This window comes from Otolemur garnettii, unplaced genomic scaffold (assembly GCF_000181295.1).
Source record: "Otolemur garnettii isolate 467f Iridium unplaced genomic scaffold, OtoGar3 scaffold00030, whole genome shotgun sequence".
NCBI lineage: Eukaryota > Metazoa > Chordata > Mammalia > Primates > Galagidae > Otolemur > Otolemur garnettii.
This window is the reverse complement of record NW_003852425.1, coordinates 5,954,301-5,979,389: the sequence shown is the minus strand read 5'-3', so window position 1 is coordinate 5,979,389 and position 25,089 is coordinate 5,954,301. Positions and strand designations below refer to the sequence as shown.

Here is a 25,089-nt window from a genome sequence, read left to right as displayed (position 1 = left end):
CAAATGTGAGCAGGCAGGAGCTGGGAAAGCCCTCCGCCCCCGCCAGGGGGACCCGGGAAGCCCGCGCCGGCTCCTCCCGCCGACAGCGGGGATCCCCTCCTCCGGCCCCGCCCCCACCCAGCCCCACCCTCCCCCGGCCGGAGTGCTGTGGCGGTTAACCCTGTCCGCGCCGCAGCGTGCTGGGGCGAGAGCGCAAAGCGCCGGCTCCCGGCTTGCGAAACGTGCGGCGGGGAAAATTGGGGCTCGGGGCTAGCTGAGATCCCGCGGCGGCCGAGGCGGGGCTTAGGCCGCGGTGTTCTCCCCAAATGCCGCTGCACTAGCATAGCCAGTCGCCAAACTTTTTCCTCCCTAAAGCCGTTGCCCCCGCAGTTACTTGGCGAGCAGCCGGCTGCCCACTCTCAGCCGGTCAGCCAGGGAGATGCGGGCGTAGGGCGAGGGGGCTGCGTTTTGCAGCCCTAGGAGGCGTGCAGGCGAAGTGGCCGGGTCTGCACTGTCCCTGCGTCTGCCCGTGGCCCGGGTGGCCCGACGTGCTGCAGTGCCTGGCGCAGGTGATCCGGGCAGCGCGTCCGGCTCTAGTCAGGGGGGCAGCATCACGGGAGGGAGAGGCGCCCCCTCTTTTCTCCTGCCCCTGCAGCCTGCCTAACACTGCACGAGGGCTTTCCTCATTCAGCAGTGCTTGGGGGCGCACTAATTAGCAGGTGACATCTCCGTGCTCCAGCACCCTACCCCTGGCCAGGCCTGCGCCCCCCGGGGCTTCCATCCTGCAGATTCACCTCCCCATCTCCCTCGCTCACACACGCTCCCCTCAGCCGCGCGCCGCAAACTCAGTCTCGGTCCCGGCAGGTGATGTCATGCCCATTGTTTTGGTGCGCCCAACCAATCGGACTCACCGCCTGGATTCTACCGGAGCCGGCATGGGCCCTTCCTCGCACCAGCAGCAGGAGTCCCCGCTCCCGACCATAACGCATTGCGCAGGGTGCACCACCGCCTGGTCTCCCTGCAGCTTTAACAGCCCTGACATGGAAACCCCATTGCAGTTCCAGCGCGGCTTCTTCCCAGAGCAGCCGCCGCCGCCGCCGCGCTCCTCACACCTGCATTGCCAGCAGCAGCAACAGAGCCAGGACAAGCCGTGCCCACCCTTCGCGCCCCTCCCGCACCCTCACCACCACCCGCACCTCGCGCACCAGCAGCCGGGCAGCGGCGGCAGCAGCCCATGCCTCCGGTGCAACAGCTGCGCCTCCTCCGGTGCCCCGGCGGCGGGGGCGGGGGCGGGGGATAACCTGTCCCTGCTGCTCCGCACCTCCTCGCCCGGCGGCGCCTTCCGGACCCGCACCTCCTCGCCGCTATCGGGCTCCTCGTGCTGCTGCTGCTGCTCCTCGCGCCGGGGCAGCCAGCTCAATGTGAGCGAGCTGACGCCGTCCAGCCATGCCAGTGCGCTCCGGCAGCAGTACGCGCAGCAGCCGGCGTCCGCCTCCCAGTACCACCAGTGCCACAGCCTGCAGCCCGCCGCCAGCCCCACGGGCAGCCTCGGCAGCCTGGGCTCCGGGCCCCCGCTCTCGCACCACCACCACCACCACTCGCACCCAGCGCACCACCAGCACCACCAGCCCCAGGCGCGCCGCGAGAGCAACCCCTTCACCGAAATAGCCATGAGCAGCTGCAGGTACAACGGGGGCGTCATGCGGCCGCTCAGCAACTTGAGCGCGTCCCGCCGGAACCTACACGAGATGGACTCAGAAGCTCAGCCCCTGCAGCCACCCGCGTCCGTCGGAGGTGGTGGCGGCGCGTCCTCTCCGTCTGCCGCCGCCGCCGCCGCCGCCTCGTCCTCAGCCCCCGAGATCGTGGTGTCTAAGCCCGAACACAACAACTCCAACAACCTGGCGCTCTATGGGGCCGCCGGCGGCGGTGGTGGCGGCGGCGGCGGCAGCAGCAGCGGTACCAAGACTAGCAAGAAGAAGAACCAGAACATCGGCTACAAGCTGGGCCACCGGCGCGCCTTGTTCGAAAAGCGCAAGCGGCTCAGCGACTACGCGCTCATCTTCGGCATGTTCGGCATCGTGGTCATGGTCATCGAGACCGAGCTGTCGTGGGGCGCTTACGACAAGGTACACTGAACACTTGCCCACCCTATCAGAACCGGCCGCCGGGTGGTTGGGATAGGCACCGGCCGGGATGCTTTACTGGAGGGTCCCCAGCTTTCTCGGGACGATCGGGGTGGCGGCGGGGACAGTGGGCACAGCAGCCACGACTAGGACGCGCAGTCCCAGACAGCTGGGCAACTCTTAGGAACCCTCCCCGCGTGCGACCGAAGTTCTCAAGGTGGTTCAGAGCGGTGAGGGCAATTGGGCATGGGCAATGGTTACAGGAGTTGGTAGGAAAGCACCTGTATTTGCCCCAGGTGCTTGTTTTTAGGAGGCCCCTTTTAACCCGCAGCTGTTTAAACTCGGGAGTAACTTCCTCTTAGGTTTCACGGGGTAGCAGCTGCGGCTCTTAGGTCCGCGATGGCGCAAACCCGGCAGCCCAAACACCCGTGTTCCCAGCTCCGCTGTCTTCTCGCTTCGTTTTGCACCTTAGCGATTGCAAAGATCACGTAGCCAAGACGGGTGCCCTCCCCCCCACTTCTCCTGTTAGTTCAGGTCCACTTGTGGGGACTCTCTGCAACCCCCACCCCCGGGTCTGGGAGGTGGTTTAAAGCGCTTCTTTCTTAAAATTGCTTCTGTCTGGCTGTGTTGCAGGCGTCGCTGTATTCCTTAGCTCTGAAATGCCTTATCAGTCTCTCCACGATCATCCTGCTCGGTCTGATCATCGTGTACCACGCCAGGGAAATACAGGTAACTTAGGTTCTGCTGTTTATGAATGGCTAAAGCTGTGCACACAGCCTGGGGAGACGCAGGCAGCAGAGACTTCTCCTCAGGCCTCAGGTCCTTGCTTGTGCTTATGGAAGACACATTCTTACGCTAGCAACTGCCTTGTTCTTTCCAGAAGTTAAACACAGCACAAGACAGTGTAGCCCATAAATATGCCATAGTCTCTGGGGTGTATCTGTTGAACCCTGACGATTTTCTTCTCGCTTTTTCAGGTAGATCCTCTTCCCCAGATCAGTCACAGAGCCCTTAAGGATCATCTTCCTTAAGGGCAGTTATGCACTAGCCCTAATCTGGGGTAAACTTGTGTATGTCTGGGAGACATCTTTTCCTAGTGAGTGCGTCATTATGGGAGATTGTGTCAATATGTATCTTCTCTTTGGAACACAGAGAAGATAGGGTCATGAGTTGCTAGCTAATTTATGTAAATAAGATATGGGATAGCTGCTACTGTTCTAGTATGCCTTAACATTTAAAAAAATGTTGTAAGTTAAGAAAGCAAATTCTGTGTCTGTCTAATAGTTTTAATAGATTCTTAGAGACAATCATTTCACTTCAGAATGCACATTCGAAATATCTAGTAGTTTAGTAGATTCATAGCTACAATCAGTAAGTTATTTTTTTCAAAATGTAATTTAAGAGTTAAGGTCATTGCCCTTGTGAGCTATTTTATTAGGAAAATTTTAGTTGTATTTGATTGTAGTCAGGAGCCCTGCTGTTAAATCTGGCTATTATTTGCCATATTGGAATACTATTAAAACGGATGGGTCATCTTAGTCTACAGTGAAAGGAATATTAAGATTTATGAGTTAAGGTATCTAGTTTTCAAAAGCCAGAGAGATTGGGATTTTTCCAGTTTGAGTGTACACCCATGTATTTTATGATTTTATTTTTTGAGCAGTTGTTACAAATTTGGTGGGACTATGAAACCCTCAAATTTAGGCATCCTTCCTTTAGACTGCCTCTAATTTTGACTGCTGTTCATTTCAGAAGATTATATAGGACTTGCCATTTAAGTAATTTAGTACTAATTTAAGTTAAATAAATTTTCAGTTAAGCAACACACACTAGGTATGGAAGAGATATCTTTTCATGATTGCCCAAACAAAATAAAGATGCACGTGACAACATGTGAGGGCGGAGGGAAATTACTTCATCTTGCTCTCCTGTCTGCAAAACTTTGAAGAATGTCTTTTTGAAAGGATGTGGTTAGAGTGTGAGGATTCAAAAGAATTTGAGAGTCTTCAGAAATAAGTAATAAAATTGCACTGGTAAAATAAGACGAACTCATTTAAATTTTTTTAATTTAATAATTTATACAGATGTGTCTTTCATTCAGCACTAATAATGGTGGGCTTTTGACGTTCTTTCATATATTTTAAAGTGATACTAAAATACAACTTAAACATTGTGAGTTTATCTTTTCTTCATTTTATTACATGTGATCTTAGCCAAAAGGCCTTGAAGCAATGTCTTTTTTTTTTTTTAATTTTAATTTGAAGCGTAGGCAATAGAGCTGAAAGGAACAATCTAGGTCCTTTGACTCAGTTTACAGATTGAAGTCAGGCGAGATGAGTAGCTTGCTAGGCCACAGCACTAGACCAGCCCCGCACAGTGAGAACAGACCCTGTCCCCTACCTTCCAGTCCACTCCGCCTCCTGCCTCGCCTGCTGCTGCCTCTTAAAAGCCCAGAAATGTGGATATTTCTTCGCACATATTTTGCTAAATCCAGAAGTTTAGTATATGAATAGGGTCTGATTGAAAAGATTATTTCAAAAATGTTCTGACATATTTTTAAAAATCAAGTAACTTAAAAAAAAAAACGTTTTGCTTGAAGGCTAGAGTGGTTTTACTTTATTCTGAAATGAGAGACTCGCTGGTTTTTATTAAACACTTTTGCCTATTTCTTCTGAAAATGACACACCTAAACAAGCACTCATGGGGGAAGACATTTGCTGGTATTAACATCAAGAACAAAGTGTCTTGGAAACACTGACTTCTTAAGAATTCTGGGAGATGTTTTCGAAATGCCTCCTGGGAGCCTCAGAGGAGTTACCGAGTGGTAATTATGTATCTTCCAAAAAACTGATTCCATATTAGAACTGTAGAAACTCACAGAAGTAACAACATTTGGGAAATTGTGTTGTCATGGATGATTTCATGCTTGAAAACATGCCACTCACTGGCTCCTTTTGAGGACTTTTATGCAGATGCATAGATTTATTAATTAGGGCATGTATAACCAGCGCAAGAAAATAAGGACACAGACCTACCTTCAGAGAATAAGCACAGTGAGATTCTTCACTGTTGGGCTACATGTACGTGCAGAATGGGGTTTTTTATGTTCAGTTTATTTTGTATATCATGATTTCTGTTAAACCTACTGCACTTAATTTCAGAATAACTGGGTAATACCTTTTAGTTATTTTGGATACAGCTTTCGCGTTCCATGTTTGGTCCAGAGAGATTTCTTCCACAACCTGAAGCCCTAAATTCTCATTTGAGATGCTTTTATTAAAAAAAAAAAAAAAAGAACAAGGAAGAGGATAAACATAGGTGAGGAGTCCTGAGTCAAAAACCAGAGAAGAGTAGGAATGCTCTAACTCATTCAGAGAATAGAGTCCACAGTGCTGTCAAAACACCTCACTTTAAAAGTCAGTGACACCAACTGCACAGGCTCATGTATATGTGTGGAAGGTGATGAATTCTGCTTCCCCCTTTTAACTTAGTGATGTCACTGCTGTAAGTGTATTTTTCCTTCCTACGAAGTTTTAAGTTGCTGGGCACTTCTCAGTTCACTGCAGACAACTCCAAATGCATCGATTAGCTTTGAGTTAAGGAACTCAAAAGCAGGATTATGCTGCCATTCATAGTACATCCTTAGATGTAACACATAATCTGAACTGATAGTTTTTCTTTGCTTTTTAGCATATCGATCCGATGATCACATGGTATCAGCTAGCTAGTGTGGGTTTCTGGTACATGATATGATTTCTCACTGTGTTCAGGAAAAGTACGTGTTACAGCTGATGCTCTGGCTCTCTTTCCACCGGAATTGCTTAACGAAGCTTGGGGAGGCCCTGACATTTTCATGGAGAACCTTGGAAAGCAAGTCAGTGTGACCTTTTAGAAAATGTTTATACACACTCTGGCAAAATAGGATGGTTCAGGTGAGTCATGGTCGGAAGTGCTTGAATTAAAATAGTGTGATGAGGACGCTTGGTGAGAACCCAGCTCAATAAATTTCAGCTTTGGTGTCATTTTTCAGTACCACAGACAGCTCAATGCATCAGGCATACTTTGTTCATTTCAATAATTACTTTTAGACCTTGCAACCAAAAATGAAATCATTTGTTTTTTTTTTGGTACTAATACTTACACAGAATCAAATTTAGTGAGAGTGTATTTTCAGCTAAGTATATATTAGATTTTTTTCAGGCTGACACTGAATTTGCTTTCTAGATCTATCAGTAAAGCCCAAAAATGAATGAATGAAGGAATATATGATATAAATAGACCACCTTTAATAAATGCCTGTGTATTGTGATTATCTCACAAAAGAACAATACCATAGGAGTAGTTTTTATACTATCTGGAAAGGTCACTCAATATTACATAAGTAGCCTCTGCAGTTCAAGTCTCAAGGTCAAATTATAGGAAAAACAGAAGCATAATGTTTGATGACCCTTCTTTCTGCCTACACTCTTAGAGACATTTCTCTGAAAGAATACATACAAAACAAAATTCAAATACTCTTTAAGATCTTCAACATCAGAAAATTTTGTTACAGATTTCACTTTATCTTTTCAACATTAGGGCTTACTGTGATTTTTCTTGTGGAAGCAATTTTAGCTGAAAGAGTTATCATTTTGATATAGACAAACAGAAGATTATAAGCTGGAAAAGACAGCCCCTTGGACTGATGTCTGATCCTTCTCATTCTCATGGAAATTGGCTAGTATGACACTTGGGACTGGAAAACATTTTCACTTGTCTGGTTTTGTAATATGTGATTGACCCTTGAGCAACATGGATTTGAACTGCCTGGGTTCATTTAGACACAGATTTTTTTTTTCCAAAAAATACAGTGGATCTTCATATCTATTGGTTCTATAGGTTCTCCCTGGGCAACCAGACACCACTGAAAACACAGTATTCACTGGATGTGAAACCCATGGGCACAGAGGACTGGCTTTCCATGAATGTGGGTTCTGGAGGGCGGACTGTAGGAGTGGAGTATGTGCAGATTTTGTTATCCACAGGGATCCTGGAAACAGTCCCCTGCAGATACAGAGAGATGATTTATAACAAACAGCATTGGGGAAAACCCTCTGATTCTTCTTTAGCATCTTTTGCCAATGGAATAACTACTTGTCATCTTTTAGCTTTTCAGAGATGGACTCTGTAGCTCTCTAACTGGAGGAACAGAAACGAACCTTTCTCTTCTCTCCTGCATTAGCACCAAATAAACGAGAGAGGAGTGAAGGAGAACCAGGGACTTTAATAGCCCAAGCGGGCACCTGGGTTGCTGGAGTGGCCACCCCTCCCCCACTCAGCCGGTTCCCTGGTTTGCCATGGGAAGTCTTAGAGAGAAAGTTCACTTCCCCACTCTTACAGAGAGCAAGCAGGTGCTTGCAGACCATGCAGAAACTACTGTGTATTATGTATTATTAATAAAATAGCAAATGCAGTAGAGTTTAAAAAGTGAAAGTCACCCTCTATATTATCTCAGTCCTGTTTGTCAGTGGTATCCTTAAGTCTTTTATATGTCCTTTGGAATTTCAAAAATGGAATTTCAACACATATTTAGATGGGTTGCTATACACCCATAGCTTGCTTTTATTTCTTTGTATATCTTGGAGGTGTTTCCTCATTAGCAAGAGGAACTTATCTTCTTTTCCAGCAGGTGCATGTGATCTTATTTTAAGGATATCCTGTGGTTTACTTTACCAGCCCTGTGCTGAGAGCTGGCAGGCAATTTGGAGTTTTCTAGGATTTTGCTATTACAAGCAATACTAAAATAAAATCCCTGTATATTTATTTTAATCTCCTAATTCGAGTATTTACACATGGTAAGTTTCCTGCAGTAAGATTGTTCCATCCAAGGGAGTTTGCATTTTAGATGGAAAGGTGTCACCCGCTGGCCCTTCAGAAAGGTCATTAGGGCTTAGATTCCTGCTTCCTCACACATTGTTCCTCCCCAGCTTTGTCAACACTGGTTGTTATAAACAGGAATTTTTATGATCTTTGGCTTTCTGGAATATAAAAAGTTTACTGTCCTTCTGGAAATAAAAATATTTTTTCGTGAAAAACTATTTAAGGACAGAGCTCATGCCCCCCGCAGGCCTCCCTGCATCTGTTCTGTAATATCTAGCAGTGCGTTAGCAAATCTGTTGATGAATAATCACTGTAAAGGTGTGATCAGAGGCACATTATCTGCCACATTTTTATAATTTTAAGGTAAAAAATTTGGAGGTGCTTGATGATGAAGGAAGCCAAAACAGTAGAAGAAATGACAGGTTGGTCTCCACATCTCTGAGGCAGGTGAGCGTTGCAGCTACAAGCTGACTGTGCGACTCCAGAAGACAGGGAGTGCGGACTTGGCTGAATTGCGTGTAAGCGGCGTTCAGCTCAGTGACTGACGTCTGTATTGCAGCAGCCTCTGTAACGGTAGTAATGAGACTCTCAATACCTCTGACTTTGTGTATGCTCTGTAGTAACAAAATCACTCAGGACGAATTTTCTCTGCCTGCCTGTGTAAAGATCGCTGCATTATTAATGGGTCTGATGCTAAATAAAGCAATCCTGGTGTGTTTACAGAGCAGTATCACAAATGAATGAAGAGTGGAACTTTGGGTTTACCACAAATGGGTCTGCTTGAGCTTCCAGCCTGTTCCTGGGCCACGTTTGGTGCAGCTTGGAGAGACGGGCTCCCTGGGCTGTCATCCCAAACCACATCTGGCAGGGAGGACAGAGGGAGCCTGCACTGATTTACCACTGGGGAGGTTACACGCGGGCATGAGATAAAGTGGTTTTGTGGAATTGTTTTAGAGAGAATATCTGCTCATTAAGAAATAATATGATAATTACTACTTTGGAAGTTTATTTTCAACCTGAAATTCCTTAAGAGTCCTATTTATAAAACTAACAATTACATGGAAGATATCTTAATTATCATCTGGCCCAGTATCCCACCAGCATGGGACACCCTTAAAAGAGGTCACCTGGTTTCTGCTTGAGTCCTCTTTCCATGACTTTTAATTCACAGGTGTAAGAGGTTGTCTGTTTCTTCTCTAGACAGCTGTTTTGGGGAAGATTTTCTTTCTATTCAGATGAAGTCTCATTTTATTCATTCTATATTCAACATTTTAAGTTTTTGAGCTCTGCAAATACAGTGGGGAATAAGACAAGAAGATCCCTTTCCTTTTGGAGCTGATATTCCAAGGAGGCGAGGTTAAGGAGTGAAGACAAGAAAAAAGAAAGAAAATTCTTGTAGTTGCCATGCGTGTCTTGAGTGGGATAAAAAGGACTCAGATGGAAAACTGGGAGGTCAGGGTTTTGGCAGATCCAGTGGGGACAACCTGTGGAAAGGCCTAGGCGTAGGAGAGCAGCCCGACGCAACTCAGGCAGGAGCAGATGGTACCAGGTAGAGTGGGAGGGGACGCACGGCTTTGATATCGGAGGGTCCTGAGGCCATGGTGAGAATTTATGGACTTTTTTCCAAGTGCAGTGGGGAAGTCCTTGAAGAGTTAAAGGCAAGGAGACACATAATCCATTTTAATGTTTAAGCAAGGCTTGTTTTGATGCTTTGAGAAGGTTGGTCTGGTGACTGGGAGGAAGTTCCTGACAAGCTGTGTCACAGAGAGATGGTGCACACTTTCTAGGTAATAGCAGCAGCAATCAGGAGAAGAAGGCTGATTGGAGACCGTGTTGGAGGGAGAATAGGCTCTTTAGTAGGTTGGATGTGGCAGGTGAGTGCTGGGGATTCTAAGCTGCTCATCATCGATGTAAGATGATTCATGGCGATACAGTTGGAGCAGCTGAGTGTGTCAGGATGAAAAGGGAGGGCTCAGGCGAAGGGCAGAATGTGGAATCAGGAATTTGTTTTGGCAGAATATGTTTGAAATGCTGCTCATTGGAGATGAGACCGGGAGCTCGGAGGAAAGGTCTGTACTGGAAATTTACGGAGACCATGGAGCCCCCAGGAATTGATGAAATCACTGAGTTGAGAGTCGGTCATCCCCTGATATCTGGAGGTTGAGGAAAGGAGGAACTAGAAAGAAGAGGCAGAGTAAATTGTCTCTGAGGAAGAGGAGGCCGGGAGACAGGAGGGTTTACGGAGGGCACAGCGCTCTCCTGAGTGCTGCCAGGTCTCTTAATATGGGGGAGAGAAGCGCTTTTTGCATCTGGCAAATTGAAGGTCATTGCTGACCTTGACGGAGGAAGGTCAGTGGAGTGAAGAGACAGGAAACATTGGAATTTCCAGTATCACACAATAAGTTGCTTCCTCCTTTCCCAGGGTCACAGTGCAAACATTTAAACATTAGGTCGCTTTAAATGCCCTCCTAGTTAAATAATTCCAGTTTCTTTTGAATGGTCCTGATCAGACGTTGACAGTCGCTGATCACACTCGTCTGGATTGATCTGGATTGACTTAGACTTTTGAATTCTTCTTTCAAATGAGAAGTTCAGAAATGTGCCCGGTACCTTCCGATAGGATCTGCCAGTGGGGCTGTCACCTCTCTTTCTCAGAAATGCTGCGTTCTATGGACTGTTGCTCGTCTCACATGGTCATTGCTTCACAGGAGCTGCTGCCAAGTGACACTTGTGAAATTGTTAGTGAACTAAATGTTCAGTTTTATGTTTGCTAACCATGATTTCAGACTGGGATTTCAGTCTGTCAGAATTGTTTGAATCACAATTCTGACGTTTATTGGACAAAGACTTGCTTAGGTTTAGAAAATCCCATGTCTAGGCAGACTGTGGAATCAGCAAGACTCCAGATTTCAAATTATATTGGATTCTGTTCCAGAAATGTGGTCATTATTACCGGCTTTTCCTCAGTTTGCATACCTGCCGTTGGTACATTTAATTCCTCCTTATGTTAGGTGTGAGTTTGCAGAGTACACGTTTGGAACCCATGCCTGTGACTAAGCCCAGGTCAGAGTTCAGAATTGGGCCCTTTTTTTTTTTTGCTGTTAGCCAGCTGCTGGTTCTGATGTTCAGAATGGCCATTCAAAGAATAATGACTTTGTGAACTCTAACTATTAGTCGGCCCCCATTTCTCTGGTTTCTTTTTAAGAAAGTTATGAGGACTGTCTGATCCCTTGTAAAATCCACCTATTCTGTGTGAACTGCAGCACCAGGGTCTCCTGGTGATAGCTGAGACGAAAAGAAGACTGATTTGCTTATAATTTTAAGCATTATAATATAGGTCATGATCTACTGATTTTTTTTTCTTAAAAATTTTGTTTTCTTTCACCAGATTATAAAACTAATAACTACTCTTGTTAGAAAATTTGAAGAGGGTATATAAAGGAGTATACATTAGTTTAGTCTTGCCCCCCAGAGACGATTAGTACTTATGTTATGATGTACTTATATCACATTAATGGGTATGATACTCCATATGTATCTGTGTAAGGAAATTTCATATTCTTTTCCTACAGCTTTTTATTTTTCTCATATTTAAACATTTTTAATATAGTAGCTGCAAATTTTTCATCATGTAGACATCAATTTCAATGTTTTCCCTTATTTTGGACACTTCAGAAATTGGAAACAATGTATTTTAAACCATTTTTTACAACGACTACCCTTGCTGCTGAACTTCTGTGAGCATCTCTGATGATTTCCTGTGGATACACTGCGAAGAGGAGAAATTACTGAGATAAAAGATATTAGTTAAGATAAAAATGGTCCTCCCAAAACTTGACATCAGTCCTTTTTATTTCTAAGGTATTTATAACCACTTTATTAAGAAACCGATGTGGTTACTGCTGAGTGTCCAGGCGCAACGTACCGGGCCGTATTTTGAGTACTGTGCTGTGTAAATCTGGGAACTTGCTTCTCTGTTGTCTCCTATGTCTTCCTGTTTCTCCACGATGTTGGTTTCTAAATCCAAGCTAGGCGTGCTAGTAGAAGGGTATCCCTTTCTATTAATTAAAGTTCATACAGAAACAATGTGAAGGCAACATTGGACGATACCTTTGTTCCCACATGTTCCTACCTCTTTTTATTCTGGGAAGCCTTAAAAGCCACAATTTCTGAAAATCCTCTCTGTAAACGTCCCTGCAGAGCAGAGCCATCAGACTCTCCCTTGGGCTGTTTACTGTTTTTGCAGCAGTAGTTGTGTCCCTCCTCTGGAGCCAGTCTGTGGGCTCCTTCCCAGCCTTGCCACTCATCAGCTGTGTGACCTTGGATAAGTTCACTGATCTCTCTGAACTTCATGTTCCTTGTCTATAAAAGGAGAAGTATAAAGTACCTCTCTCATCAGGTTGTTATGAAGATGAAGCAAGTTAATATATATAAAGTACGAAGAGCACTGCCCGGCATGTGGTGAGGGCTGTTTACCTGCCAGCTCCTGGTTATTGCTTGTTATTTTGGGGTTTGATGGGGTGGAAGGGGAGGATCCCTGCCTCTCTAGGCTTTGGGAAGCAGCCATGATTTTTTTTTTCTTACCAAATTTATGAAAGGGAACAAAAACAATAGACATTCTTAGTAGTTTATTAACACAATCTAGAGTGTGTGCACATGTATGCATGTTTTTAAGTGAAAGCATTTGATATCTATTAAGGACACTCATCTTTAAAAAACAAAATTAATTCAGAATCTTTCTGTGAGCAGTTTTGTTATGTTAGGAGGGAAGTGATTATTTTGGCCATTAAGTTTTGGATCTGTAAATGAATATTTGAGTATTATGGTGTTATGGCTAACAGTGTTTACCAAACTGGCCATTTTGCCTAGAAACCTGTTACGGGTGTGGCTTCATGCTGGAAGCCAGGTCCTTTCCAAGCTACATTAACTCCCGACTGCCTCTCCTCATCACTAATGAGGACCCTAGTGACTTACAAGAGTTAAGCGAGGCAATCTAAAAAGTAAGCAAAGGCAATAATCTAGATAATGGAAAATTCTGGTATTAAACTCCTGCCGAATGGCTAAGAGGTAGTAAATTGCCCAAAGCCTACAGATCAGTGACTGTTAGGGGTAGCACTTCTGTCTGGTGTTCATTGTGGGTCTATCAGATATTTAAATAAAAAGCTTTTGTTTTTCTTTTCGGGATTTACTTGTGGTGAGAGTTGTGTTTAGTATTCTACTCCCTTCAACCACAGAGGTTGGGATATAGTGATCTGAACGAACTGGGGAAAATTTTTGTGTATAAATATGACGAGTGACAGCTTGGAATGTTCTTGGTACAGGGATTGGTTTGCTTTGTATTAGGGAGCTTGTGTCTTCTCTTTCGAATAATCCTAATTGAGTCTATATTATGGCAATCTATGGTTTTGAACAACATGCTGTCATTGAATGAGTTTTGGACTTTGCTTTTTGAATTTATAGGACTTATTGGAATTTAGACATTGTAAGCTTTGGAATGCATGTGGACAATTATAACAATATTCTACATCAAGAATTTGCCCTTTGCTTTCTTGAATATTCTGGATAGTTTTACCTAATTTTGTATATATCTGTAATGGTTGTCCGTTGTTAGATGGGGTCATTTCCAAGTAATTTCACCATTGAGGTGTGGGTGTGTAGCCTTTATTATCTGGTTGCTGGAGTAGTTGTCTTCTATCAGGAATCTTTCATGTTCCAAGGAAATTCCATGCAATATTTGTGTATTAGCTTTGATACAAACAAACAGATTTTGGGAGACAGGCATATAGTCTGCTTGATGTGGATTTGACTTTGGATAGTACTTTTCTTAGAATGGTGTCTATTGTCATTATGGTTAGAGACTACCAGGGTGCTAGTCCTTAAACTGTTTAAGTTTTTACTGAGTGATTTTGGGAAGTTGTATCTTAGCATTGGATTTGTTTTTATAGTCATGGATTATTTAAGGTACTGGAATATAATAATTAGGCTGAGGATTGAAGTGGCATGTATCTAATGTGATATAATAGTGATGGCTATGGGATGTATAGTAGTTCTTTCATTATTTTCAAAGATGTACATAGTACTTTTAAATACAGAGGGTGCCCCCCAAAAATGTACACACATTTTAAGAAAGGAAAAAACTGTATTAAATTTGTAATACTCCAGTCACATTGGACTTTTGAAGTTATAAGAGGTGCACCTATGTAAGTGTATTCATCGTTTGTTATTTCATTTATGTATTTTTTAATGCTTTTAAACATTTTTATTTTCTTTTTTCTAGCTTTACTGAAGTATAATTTATAAGTAAAAATTATATTTAAAATGTAAAATTCTTTCAAAAATTTAATTGTAAACTAAAAAATTAAAAGTCATTTATATTTATAGGGTAAAGGAAATCAAAGGAAGTAATTCACTTCGCTTCCTCTCCTTATTTGAAATACCATAATTTTAATATAGTTTTTCCTTCCTTAAAATGTGTAACTTTTCTTAGCCTCTTGTGTATGTACCTGAGCAAGCTGCTGGTTAAAAATTGAAATTCATTTATGTGGACTTGGCAATGAGGTTTTGAGATTGAAAGTCTTAGCTTTTAGAAACTTGCCACAGGTCTGTTTTCCTACAGGTAAATCATCCTGTAATTGAAAAAGTTGTTATGCTTTTTGTCTTGAAGTGAAAATAGCTGAAGACATATTTAGTTACAAGTGTTACTGGTTTAATGCTTTAACTTACTGCTTGAACCTGTTGCAAGGTTGTAAATTTTAATACAGTTGTTGAAAAATATTTTGATTTAGAATTGTATTCCTTCCTCATTAATTAGGATTTTTGTCAAGAACTTTACTAGTTCTTGTCAACATCAAAGAGCACATTTAATGAAAATATGTTCTAGCAGACTTTAAAATTTAAGTAGTGGTAATACAAAGAGATTCACTAATACGCTTTTTTGTTGGGTTTTTTTGCTAAAAGAAAGCAACAATAACACTATTTAGGATGGATGAAAACTGGTTTTACTGGCTCTTACAGACTTTTTTTTTTTTTTTTTTTTTTGCAGTTTTTGACCAGGGCTGGGTTTGAACCCACCGCCTCTGATGTATGGGGCCGGCGCCCTACTCCTTTAAGCCACAGGTGCCGCCCTCTGACAGATTTTTTTATGTCCTTTAAAAATGTCTGACCCTCTGTATTCTTTTCATTTTTGTCCTCCAGCATGTTTATTTGGATCAGTCTTTTTCATCCTTTTTGACAACTATACCTGTTTTTCAGTTGGTGAGTTTGGGCCGCATTCTGTTTCACATCTCAGACTGTGTCCCTTGGGTGTTTCTTACAATGGGGTGAAGGCCCAGCCCACTCACTGTGGTGTTTGCCATCCCGCTTGGTCCTCTGATGCTCTGTGTATAGATCGCCCTGGTGACAGCTGTTCAGAAACATTTTATCCATCACGTGTGTCTCACTGGTTCCACACACCCAGCCACAGAGGGAAAGGGCCCGTGCGTTCAGGGCTGGTTCCTCAGGTGTCTGAATGCCCTGTGCAGGTCCACGCAGGGCGCTTGGTGTGTGAGGACCTGCTCCACAACATCTACCCAGCAGCACAAGTGCAGGACACAGGTGGCCACAGCAGAGTCATCAGTGTAAGGGAGAGTGAGTGGAAGTCTGGTCTCTATGACCCCGGTGAGGACATGGGAACAAAATTCAGCAAAGGAAAAGCCGTGAGATTGGGAGGCTGGCAAAGTGGAAGTGATGGACTCGGATATGCCTGTGACATATGTGTAGTGGCACTTCCAGGCGGACAATGAATGTTTATGAGTTTGTTCACACTTCCCCTCTCCTCTGTGTAGTGAGAATGGTGACCTGTACAGGCACAGCAGGGGCCCAGCTGTTGATGATGTTTGACCTTCTTAAACACAGTGGTGGAGTTTATCATGATATGTCCTCTCACCCAGGAGATACGGAGAAGAGGTTTCATAGTCATCTCATCGACTTGATTTTCAGTTTGCTTAGTGGATCATTTAAGGAGCAGGCCTTCCTTCCCCGGGCTCACTGAGGCCCCTGCTGGGGTATTTTCATAACTCGCCCTCTTTCAGTCTCCCTGGCCTTGTCTGCATTTGGGAATATTCTGGGGAACACGTGCTGTGTTTTGAGACTGCCAGCCACATAGGGATTCCCGGTCTGCCTCTGATCCTCAGGGATGTGTCCAAGAGACGTGACGATTGCTAATACCCTTGGGTGCGTCACCGTCGCTGCAGGGTGGAAAATTAGCATGAACATAACATTTCCCGGTCAGTGGTTCTTTTCGGTTGCTTGGGCTCATGCTTATGTTGAGTGTGAGAGCCGGTGAAAAGCAGAAGAGCCACTGTTTGGATGCAGTAGTTGCTACCTAGGTCTGTCACTGGCCCACAGGGTCTGGGTGACAACATAAAGCATAACCCCTGGAGGACAGTGTAGGTAGGAGGAGACGGGTGAGACACCTTCTTTCTAGATGGCCACATGTGCTTCTGGACAGCAGCCAGGTGGCCATTAAGAGCTTTGGCTCTGGATCCAGACTGATTGGAGTTAGAACTCAGCTTTCCTCTGTGTGAACGTGAGAAGAAATTTCCCCTCCTCATGCTCATTTTTGTCATCTATAAAATGGAAATGATAATTGTACCTATCTCATTAGACTGTTTTCAAGATTCATTGTCAGTGAAACAATGTTTATGAAGAACCTAGCATTATACCTGGCACATCATTAGAGCTAAGAAAATGGTAACGTTTTATTCTGCTGTCATTACTGTTACTATTCTGCAGCACTTATTACTATTAAGTAAACACTGTAGCTTTAGCAGGGAGGCAGAGCCTACTGTCTAGGAGGATGTCAAGGTGTGGGGCTGGGGAGGGTGAGACTGTCCTGTACTTCCAGATAGCTAATTCCTAAGTGGGGCATCGTACAGAGAAGGATTATACTTGATTAGTTAGAACAGGGGTTGGTAAACTATAAGTCATGGGCCAGATCCACCCCTTGGACAAGTATGGTTTACATGGCCAGGCATGGTGACTCGCACCTGTAATCCTAGCACTTTAGGAGGCTGAGTCGGGTGGATTGCCTGAGCTCATGGGTTCAAGATAAGCCTGAGCAAGATCCCATTTCTAAAAATAGCCAGGCATTATGGCAGGCGCCTGTAGTCTCAGCTACTTGGGAGGCTAAGGCAAGAGAATCACTTGAGCCTAAGAGTTTGAGGTTACTGTGAGCTATGATACTACAGCTCTCTACTGAGGGCAACAAAGTGAGACTGTATCTAAAAAAAACAAAAAAAAAAATAAAAAAAAAAAAGTTTTGTTGGAGCACACCCATGCCGATTTGCTAAGGTACCATCTATGGCTGCAGTAGCAGAGTTGAGTAATTGCAACAGAGATCATAGAGCTGGCAAAATAAAAAATATTTACTTTCTGGCCCTTTACAGGAAAAGTTTGCCAATCGCTGAGTTACAAAAGAGGATGGTTAGCAAAGGCAAGAGGAAACATGCCCCAAAGTAGTTCTCCTGCTTTTGCATCAAAAGCTGTTTCAGTCTTTGCTCTGACTCTTGCTCATTAAGCTATGGTGGTGGGTAAAGATTCAGATGGACGCCAACTAAGAAGTGCAGATTTCAGCAGGTCCCAGGCCTTCTGCTGTGGCCCAAGTATAGGCGAAACGCCTATATGCCTCTGGCCAAAAAAGCCCTTTGAGAGAGAGCAGTGAAAAGACTTTGTCCAGGCATACTTGTGAGAAACTGAGGCAGAATCTGTGGCCAGGTTAGTTGCAGGGCTAACATGACCAAGGCTTTGGCTAGAATAGCATTTCCAGAGATGTCCAGACTGCGTTAAGGAATTAAAGTTGACTTCATAAGGCCAATAAAAAAGCTTTTTGGAAAACTTGCCAGATACCCATCAGTAACCTTTCCTGATCTGTGGTAAGTAACAAAGGTCACTTGCTGATGGGTCCAGGAATGGAAATGTGCTCAGGGACCTCAAGACAAGAGGAATTTACCTAATGCATACAGGTATCTGATGGCACAGATGAAACCTGGGCTTATGAAAGGCTTTTGAGAAGTCTAGCCTGAAAATTCCTTATAAAAGATTCCAGCAAAAACCCCTGCCTTAAACCCCACATGGGAGCGGAGGTTGCACACAAATTTCTATATGCCCAAGAAGTTTCTTTATGCCTTGCTTAAAGATTCAAAGTAACAGCCTCCAAATGGCAAGGCCAGCAAGGGCAGGTATTCAATCTACCTTGTTCCTCCATAGCCTCAGGCTTCATCAGATAAGAACAGAGAAGTAATGGCTAACAGCATGTTCTCCATTAAGTTATGTTAAATTGGGTTATGTTGAAAGGGTTATGTTAAAAAGTGTATGTTGAGTGAATTATCAGAGTACTAGGAGCTAATCACGAGGTAGTCACATGATGTTTAATTGGATCAATGAGGTCATTGCTATATTGTGCACATATACAAAATTCCCTATATAAACCAACTGCAAATAAAGAAGCTCGTCATTTTGCCTGACCGAGCAGATGGTCACCTTTATTTAAAACACAATTTCAATAAGCATGCTTATTCTCCATGACATCGCTTTTTCACGAGACCCTTACAGCAACACCCAAGATTCCCTGCTTCCTTGTAGGAGTTTGTACTGCTAGAGGTGGATAGAGGTGGAGGTACACCTTGCAAATTGGACTTAGGTCATCACCTGCAAGTAGAATGGTGGTGTAGAAACTTCTGGAGCCTTGTCTTGGGAGTCATGTTCAGGGAGGCCCATGAGGAGCCAGTGGCCTTGTCTGACCCTTAGTGCTGCCTCACTCGGTCTCCAACAAGCTGGGTGTCTTGGGTTGTGGTGTATAACGTTCCTTGACACCATGGGTGTAGCTTGTCACCATCAGACAGTGAGGCTCATGTTTGATATTGTGAAGGAAGTATTTTATACTGGACTATTCTCTAATTCTGTATTTTATCATTAAAAAAGTCACACAGGGTGGCACCTGTGGCTCAGTGGGTAGGGCGCCAGCACCATATATGAAGGGTGGCGGGTTCAAACCCAGTCCCTGCCAAACTGCAACAAAAAATAGCGGGGCATTGTGGTGGGTGCCTGTTGTCCCAGCTAGTCGGGAGGCTGAGGCAAGAGAATGACCTAAGCCCAGGAGCTGGAGGTTGCTGTGAGCTATGACACCATCACACTCTACTGAGGGTCATAAAGTGAGACTCTATCTCTACAGAAAAAAATAAATAAAAAGTCACACATTAAGGTGGGAGGCAGTGAAGGGTATTTGTTTTTGTTTTCTTTTGTTGTCTTTAGTTCTGGCAGTATGTATAATTTGTTAACTTATTTCTCTCCTAGTGATTAAAGTTCTGTTCATGCAGACAACCTTCTCCACCCTTGGCTGCCTCCGAGCAGCTCCCCTTGAAGTCCTGCGGGCCCCTGGCTCAGCACCTGCTGACCTGGCATTCCTGCTAGGCTGCCTCCTGGCTGCTGACGTTTGCTCTTCTCAGGAAGGGCCCCACTCTCCACCTAGGGCCCCCGGAGGACCCTCGCCTCAGGTTCTCCTCTCCTACTCATCTCTCCCAAACCCTGTGATATCCCAGGACACTGTGGACACTTCCTCCTCAGTGACCTTGGCATTACCTCTGCTTTGTGCCGACATCATCAGCGCCTCGGTTCTGATGTCCAAACGTTGACTTTCCCCAGGGACTCCTGCAATCTCTGCTATATTTATACTTAAGGAATATTTTATACATGGTCCATAGTATATCATATGTTATCTGTTATACTGTGGCAGATAACACAGGGTGTCCTAAAGGTTGCCCCTAAAGTCTTCACACGTAGAGAAAAATGGGAAATAATAGCTAAATGTATCTTTATTTACAAAATAGTCAATATAAAATTTTACAAAATATTTACAAAATATTCTCTATGTGGTAGCTACCGCTTTGTAAAATTTTATCCCATAATATATACACTATATTACATTTAATGTATTAAATATATATATACACATGTAACAGAAAAATCCTTTTTTTCTTTATACTTACCGCTCCTTTGAGCCTCATCTTCAAATACCAATATCCACAAATGTACGGGTTACAGTGCAATTTCCTATGTTTTCTAATACACAGTAAAGTAACACTGTGAATAAACAGTGTGCAGCCCAGACCCATCTCAGAGGGATGCTGAGTGCTCTCTTTGGGAGTTCCTGCCTTGGCTGTGAGCCGCCTCATTTTTAACATGTGTTTATTTCTCCCCACTTCTAGCTGACCATGCTCCCCCTCCCCGAGCTGCTTCCTGGTGCTCCATTCCCTCTGCTGATGCCACAGTGACTTCCCCAGATAGAAACAGGTGCTGCCATAACAATTCTATAATGATTCCAGGGCTCTCTGTTGTTTGGGGGTGACAGTTGGTAATGCAGATTCCTGCAGTTTTACACACAAATAAAAAGCACCAAAGTGGAAGAGAACATGATTCAAACTCAGGTTTTCCTAAATTCTTATTAATGATATCCAACAACCTGTTACCAGCTCTGCACTTCAGTTTCTATAAATTTTTACAGACATTTTTCATTTCTGTAAAACGGGGGTGATAGTGCCTATCTCCTGAGGCTGCTGTGAGAATTGTGGTGAGCTTAGCCCTATGCCAGGTGCACAGAAATCACAAAAAATCCAGCATTTATTAGTATTGTGTTTATGGTATTTGCCATCATTAATCATGACCTCATGACCTCTGTGATCCTTCTTTTCTCCTATGTAGCTGGGGGTGAGGCATCCTGGGGGTTTTATTAGGATTGGGTGACAGGTTTGGGAGTAGGCAGGGTGGGGAGAGAATGGTGAAGTGCCTGGCACAACACATGGCCTTTGGGGCCATTAGTACAGTAGCATTTATCTGACTGTCTCTCCTGCGCTGTCAGCTCCCTGAGGATGAGCGTCATGCTGGATTCTACGGTGCATTCTCAGGGCTGGGCAGTCCAGTGAACAGACCATCCAGGTTCTTGTGCATCGTAGCTGTCTGACAGTCCCTGTGGGGTGGAGACGGCCCTCCCTGCCATCTTCTCGATTTACCAAAGTCTAATTGAGGATGTGGGTAGTCTAGCTTAGAGGAGGTCATGCAGCAATCTAGTATACTAATAATAGTTTAATTAACGTGCCTTTCCTTAACACAAACTCTTTCTCCTCTTGTATTTTTCTGTTATAATCTTTATTGCTAAACAAATTTAGCTTTCAATTTGACTTTATTCAAATAGATGATAAAGCGAGTAGAAGCACAGTCAGATAGCATTGGCTGAAATCCTCACGTCCGTCCACTTCTATTCTTGATAGCTGTGTCAAAAGAGGCAGACTTTGTAGCTCAGGTGCAAGATTTGGCTGAAAGAAAAGTGAAAACACATGTATCCAGATGCAGCAGTACTGGTACTGTTCTTATTTAGGAGGGTGGTGGGAAGTAAGGAGCTCCGGATTAGCTGTAGACTAGCTTTAGACATCTCCGCTGATGTAACAAGAGGCAGAGGCCTTTATGGACCCCGCTCTGTTCCCTACAAGAGGATCAGAGCATCTCTTGCCGTGATGGTCCTCATCCATGTCTTAGTCTTTACCAAATACCCTCTGACTTTTTTGGCTGATCTCAATCCCCGCCTCCTCTGTGAAGTCTGATCTGATCTTTTCAGAGACTTTATTCTCCTCTTGTCCTGAGCAACAGTTCCTGTTTCTTCCTGGTTGTGGATAATGAGTGTCTGGGTCTCCTCCGTTGTTTTCACTGGATATGTGTTACCTTCCCGAGAGTAGTTATGCGTCTTTTCGCCCCCTAAGCTGTAACATGAGCTGCAGCCCTGTAGGCTGCCCCCCACCCCCAGTGCTGTTTGGAGCTAAACTAGGGGAGGGGAAGGACAGGAGCTAGTCCCCATCTGCTGTCCACATCCTTCCCTGACAGTTCCAGGACAGTGATGGGCAAGGAGGTGGGGGAGGGAGTCGTGGTATGTGTTGATGATCCAGATTCCTTTGTAACCTGGAATAATGTGATAGTGTTCATGGATCGGGACAGTTGCACTTGGGGGAGAACGACAGAGTATCGTCCTGTTAATAAGAGAGCCGCAGGGCAGTGCTCTCTCCTGTACATAATGTTTCTTGTGTCTTACATGGTTCACAAATAGCCTTTGAAAATGGCTGCACAGCAGCTGGCACCTTAGAAGTCCCAGACCTGTGTTTTCCTTTTGTTTAACCTTGTTACTATTACAAACTTTCTACTTGAAACAAATGGATGGATGGCATTTGCTCTTACAACTCTGGTCACACGTCCGCCCCTGGAAATTAGCCACTCCAAGGATTAGCAGCTTGCTTCTGTTAAACCCACGTGATTGGGCCTGTGTTCAGAATGTCTCTCTGGGCTCTTGGATTTAATATCATGCCTCTAGTTTATAAAATTGTTTTGAGTGACGTTTTTGTCAATGTGCGAGCCTTCTTGAGTGGAGCAGATGAGCTTAATTAATAGAACAAGCGAGTATCTTAGTGATTATGTGTCAATAATAAATAAATCTAAAGACTCAAAAGAAGAAACGTGAGGGTAGTATTTTAGAAAAGTGTTTTCTCATTTGCCCAGGTGTTCAGTTACAATAACTGAACCACTGTGTGCCCTTCAGTGAAAGAACTTCTTAGCTGGGTTTGGTCCTGTCGTCTGAAGGATTTGGATGCACTTTTCTTCACCAAGTCCCCTGTTTCTGGATGTGGCCTTCTCTGAGGGGGTGGGGGGGTCTGTGCACGCAGGCCCTGTGCTTCCCTCTCACTCTTTCATCCACAGAGTATTTGGTAATTCTCTCAAGTATTAGATATGGCAGCAAAGGTAGCAGTGAGACGAAAGTGATATCCCTCCAGGAATGTGCTAAAAGAGCGACCTCGCAAACGCAGTCTAGGAAGGGAAGGTGAAGCAGAGGGGAGATGCTGAAGACGTAACAAGCCCCGCTTCATGCTTTGGGGTTGGTGTGGCATAGAGAAAGACCCCACCGACGTGGAAACCTTTGCAATAGAAAGGGAAGTCAGGATTTGTTGGCTTCATGTTTTATGACTGTTCCTTGGAAAAGTAAAATAACTAATGACTAATCTGCATGCGGTCAGACAGTTAAGTTCAGGAACTCATGCTACAGAAAGTGCCACAGGCCTCATTGCTTGTAGTCACCTTCAAAGCACTTGCCTTGGGAAGCTGTGCACCCATGCCTCACCCACCTTCAGAGTACTTTTGGAACTCTTGTTTTGGAAAGCCTATCAGAGCTCTCATCCTATGAAGTCTGACAGTTAAGTTCCTGAACTTGTCCTAGAAAAAATGCTTTGGGGTGGCCCCTATGACTCAAAGGAGTAGGGTGCCGGCCCCATATACCGGAGGTGGTGGGTTCAAACCCAGCCTAGCCAAAAACTGCAAAAATAAAAATGCCTTGAAAGGTGGACTCGGCACTGGCCTCGGTGTCTGAATAGCAGGGTGATAGTCAGCAAAGAGGCGTGTGGCATTTTTTTCTGTAATGAGTTTGTGGACTTAATTGTCAGACCTCATACAACTGCTCTAATGGCTATTCCAGAAGAAGAGTTCTAAAATTACACTGAAAGGTAGACGAGGCCCTGGCACCAATACACAGCTTCTCACGGGGAGCACTTTGAAGGTGACCACAGTATGCTCAGCAGCGAGGTAAGGAGCGTCTTTTCTAGGATGAGTTAGTGAACTTGATCGTCCAACCTCCTGTGTTAGGTACCAGCTGGGAGCAAGCTCTGTGCTAGGTGTGTCATAAACATTGTGTCATTTCATCTCAGTTGTGATTCTTAGTCAGCTAGCAAGCCGCAGAGCGGAGAGTCAGGTTCAGATCTCTGACTTCAAAGGTTCTTTTTTCTTTTTTGCAGCAAGACATTTACTGTTAGGTGTGATTTTTATCTGGAATATATGAGTAAAGTTGTACCATTTTTCATGTCAGTTATAAACATAAAAAAGTAACCACCTCTTAAAAACCCATGATATTCGACATTTGATTTACTTTCATACAGATGAAGGAGATCATTCCTTCTGAATTTTATGTTATGTTACCTTCGGCTCAGCACAGTTGATTTAAGGGGACCATGATAGAATAATCTTTATCCATAATTAGTTGTTCCATGAAATATGTTTTATTTAGGCTTTTCCATATGTCTCTAGGGGCTATTCAGAAAGAGCCACAGTGATGGGATAGAAACTGGTACTAAGTTACTCACAGCAGTGAAGTAGAGGGTGGGGACCAGCACTGACGCTCTCATACACTCAAGGTGTCACACACTGAGTCTGCGCCATAACTGCTGCCTCCTGGGATTCCCATCTAAACCTCTAATTCAAGTCTGAAAACTTTTTCTTTGACGTTCTTTATTGGATCCATGTATCTAACTAGAGTAGTGGTGTGGTAGTCCAGGGAGAGGTCCCCAATAATCCCTGTAATAATACAAGGTGTATTATTCTAGTTGCATATGGCTGGTAGGTGTCTTTCCAGATGCCAACACCTATCCCGTGATCATAACTGTCTGGAGGACAAGGTTGAGATTCTTCAGGCTGTGAAGGGCTGTGCTGGGAGGGGCCTGAGCGATGGATCCTTCTGCCCTGACTGCAGGAGAAGGAAGGGCATGGAAGCCGGTGTGCACAAATCTGCACATTTGCTGTCCCTTTTCTGCTATTTTAAGTAGTATATAATCTATATCCACTTGTCTTTGTAATTAAAGTATGCATCTTTAAGTAAAGAAGTTCTTCAATTTCAAAAATAATTCTTGAAAAACAATTATGATTCCTTACCCTATGTATACAGATCTGTCCCTGTCTTACAAAGTTTATTTTAATAAATGCGGAATGAATTTGGTGAGTTGAAGTGCTCTATCTTATGTTAAATAGATGCAGATGTGTTGTTCTCTTCTGCTTTTGTGAAACTGGTGAGTCTGAAGATGTGAGGCATTTTGGGGGCACCAGTCTTTCCCCCCGCCTGCCTGCACTCGCTCCCTTCCTTCCGTTCCTTCCACCTTCCGCTTTTTTCTTTTTCATCTTTCTCTCCTGCCCTTTTGCCATCTCCTTCCATTTCTCCCTTCATAACACTGTAGATGTTAGTCCCCAGGCTCTAAAACCTTACATTTTTTTTCACTATTGCATATTTGGAATTTAC

At 44.2% G+C, this 25,089-nt stretch overlaps 1 protein-coding gene across 3 annotated transcripts in view; it reads left to right on the top strand.

Moving 5' to 3' along the window:
* Nucleotides 1-393: 393 nt before the first annotated feature.
* KCNN2 (potassium calcium-activated channel subfamily N member 2) overlaps nt 394-25,089 on the top strand; it is a 138,026-nt gene continuing 113,330 nt past the window's right edge. The window contains exons 1-2 of one of the 3 annotated variants that reach the window (XM_003788910.3): nt 394-2,105; nt 2,736-2,831. In XM_003788910.3, coding sequence (XP_003788958.2) covers nt 852-2,105; nt 2,736-2,831 — 1,350 coding nt within the window. In that variant the 5' untranslated portion in view covers nt 394-851. Of the gene's footprint in view, nt 2,106-2,735; nt 2,832-12,946; nt 12,962-25,089 lie in introns of those variants that run through there. The other 2 variants (XM_023512692.1, XM_023512691.1) reach the window with 2 other exon arrangements.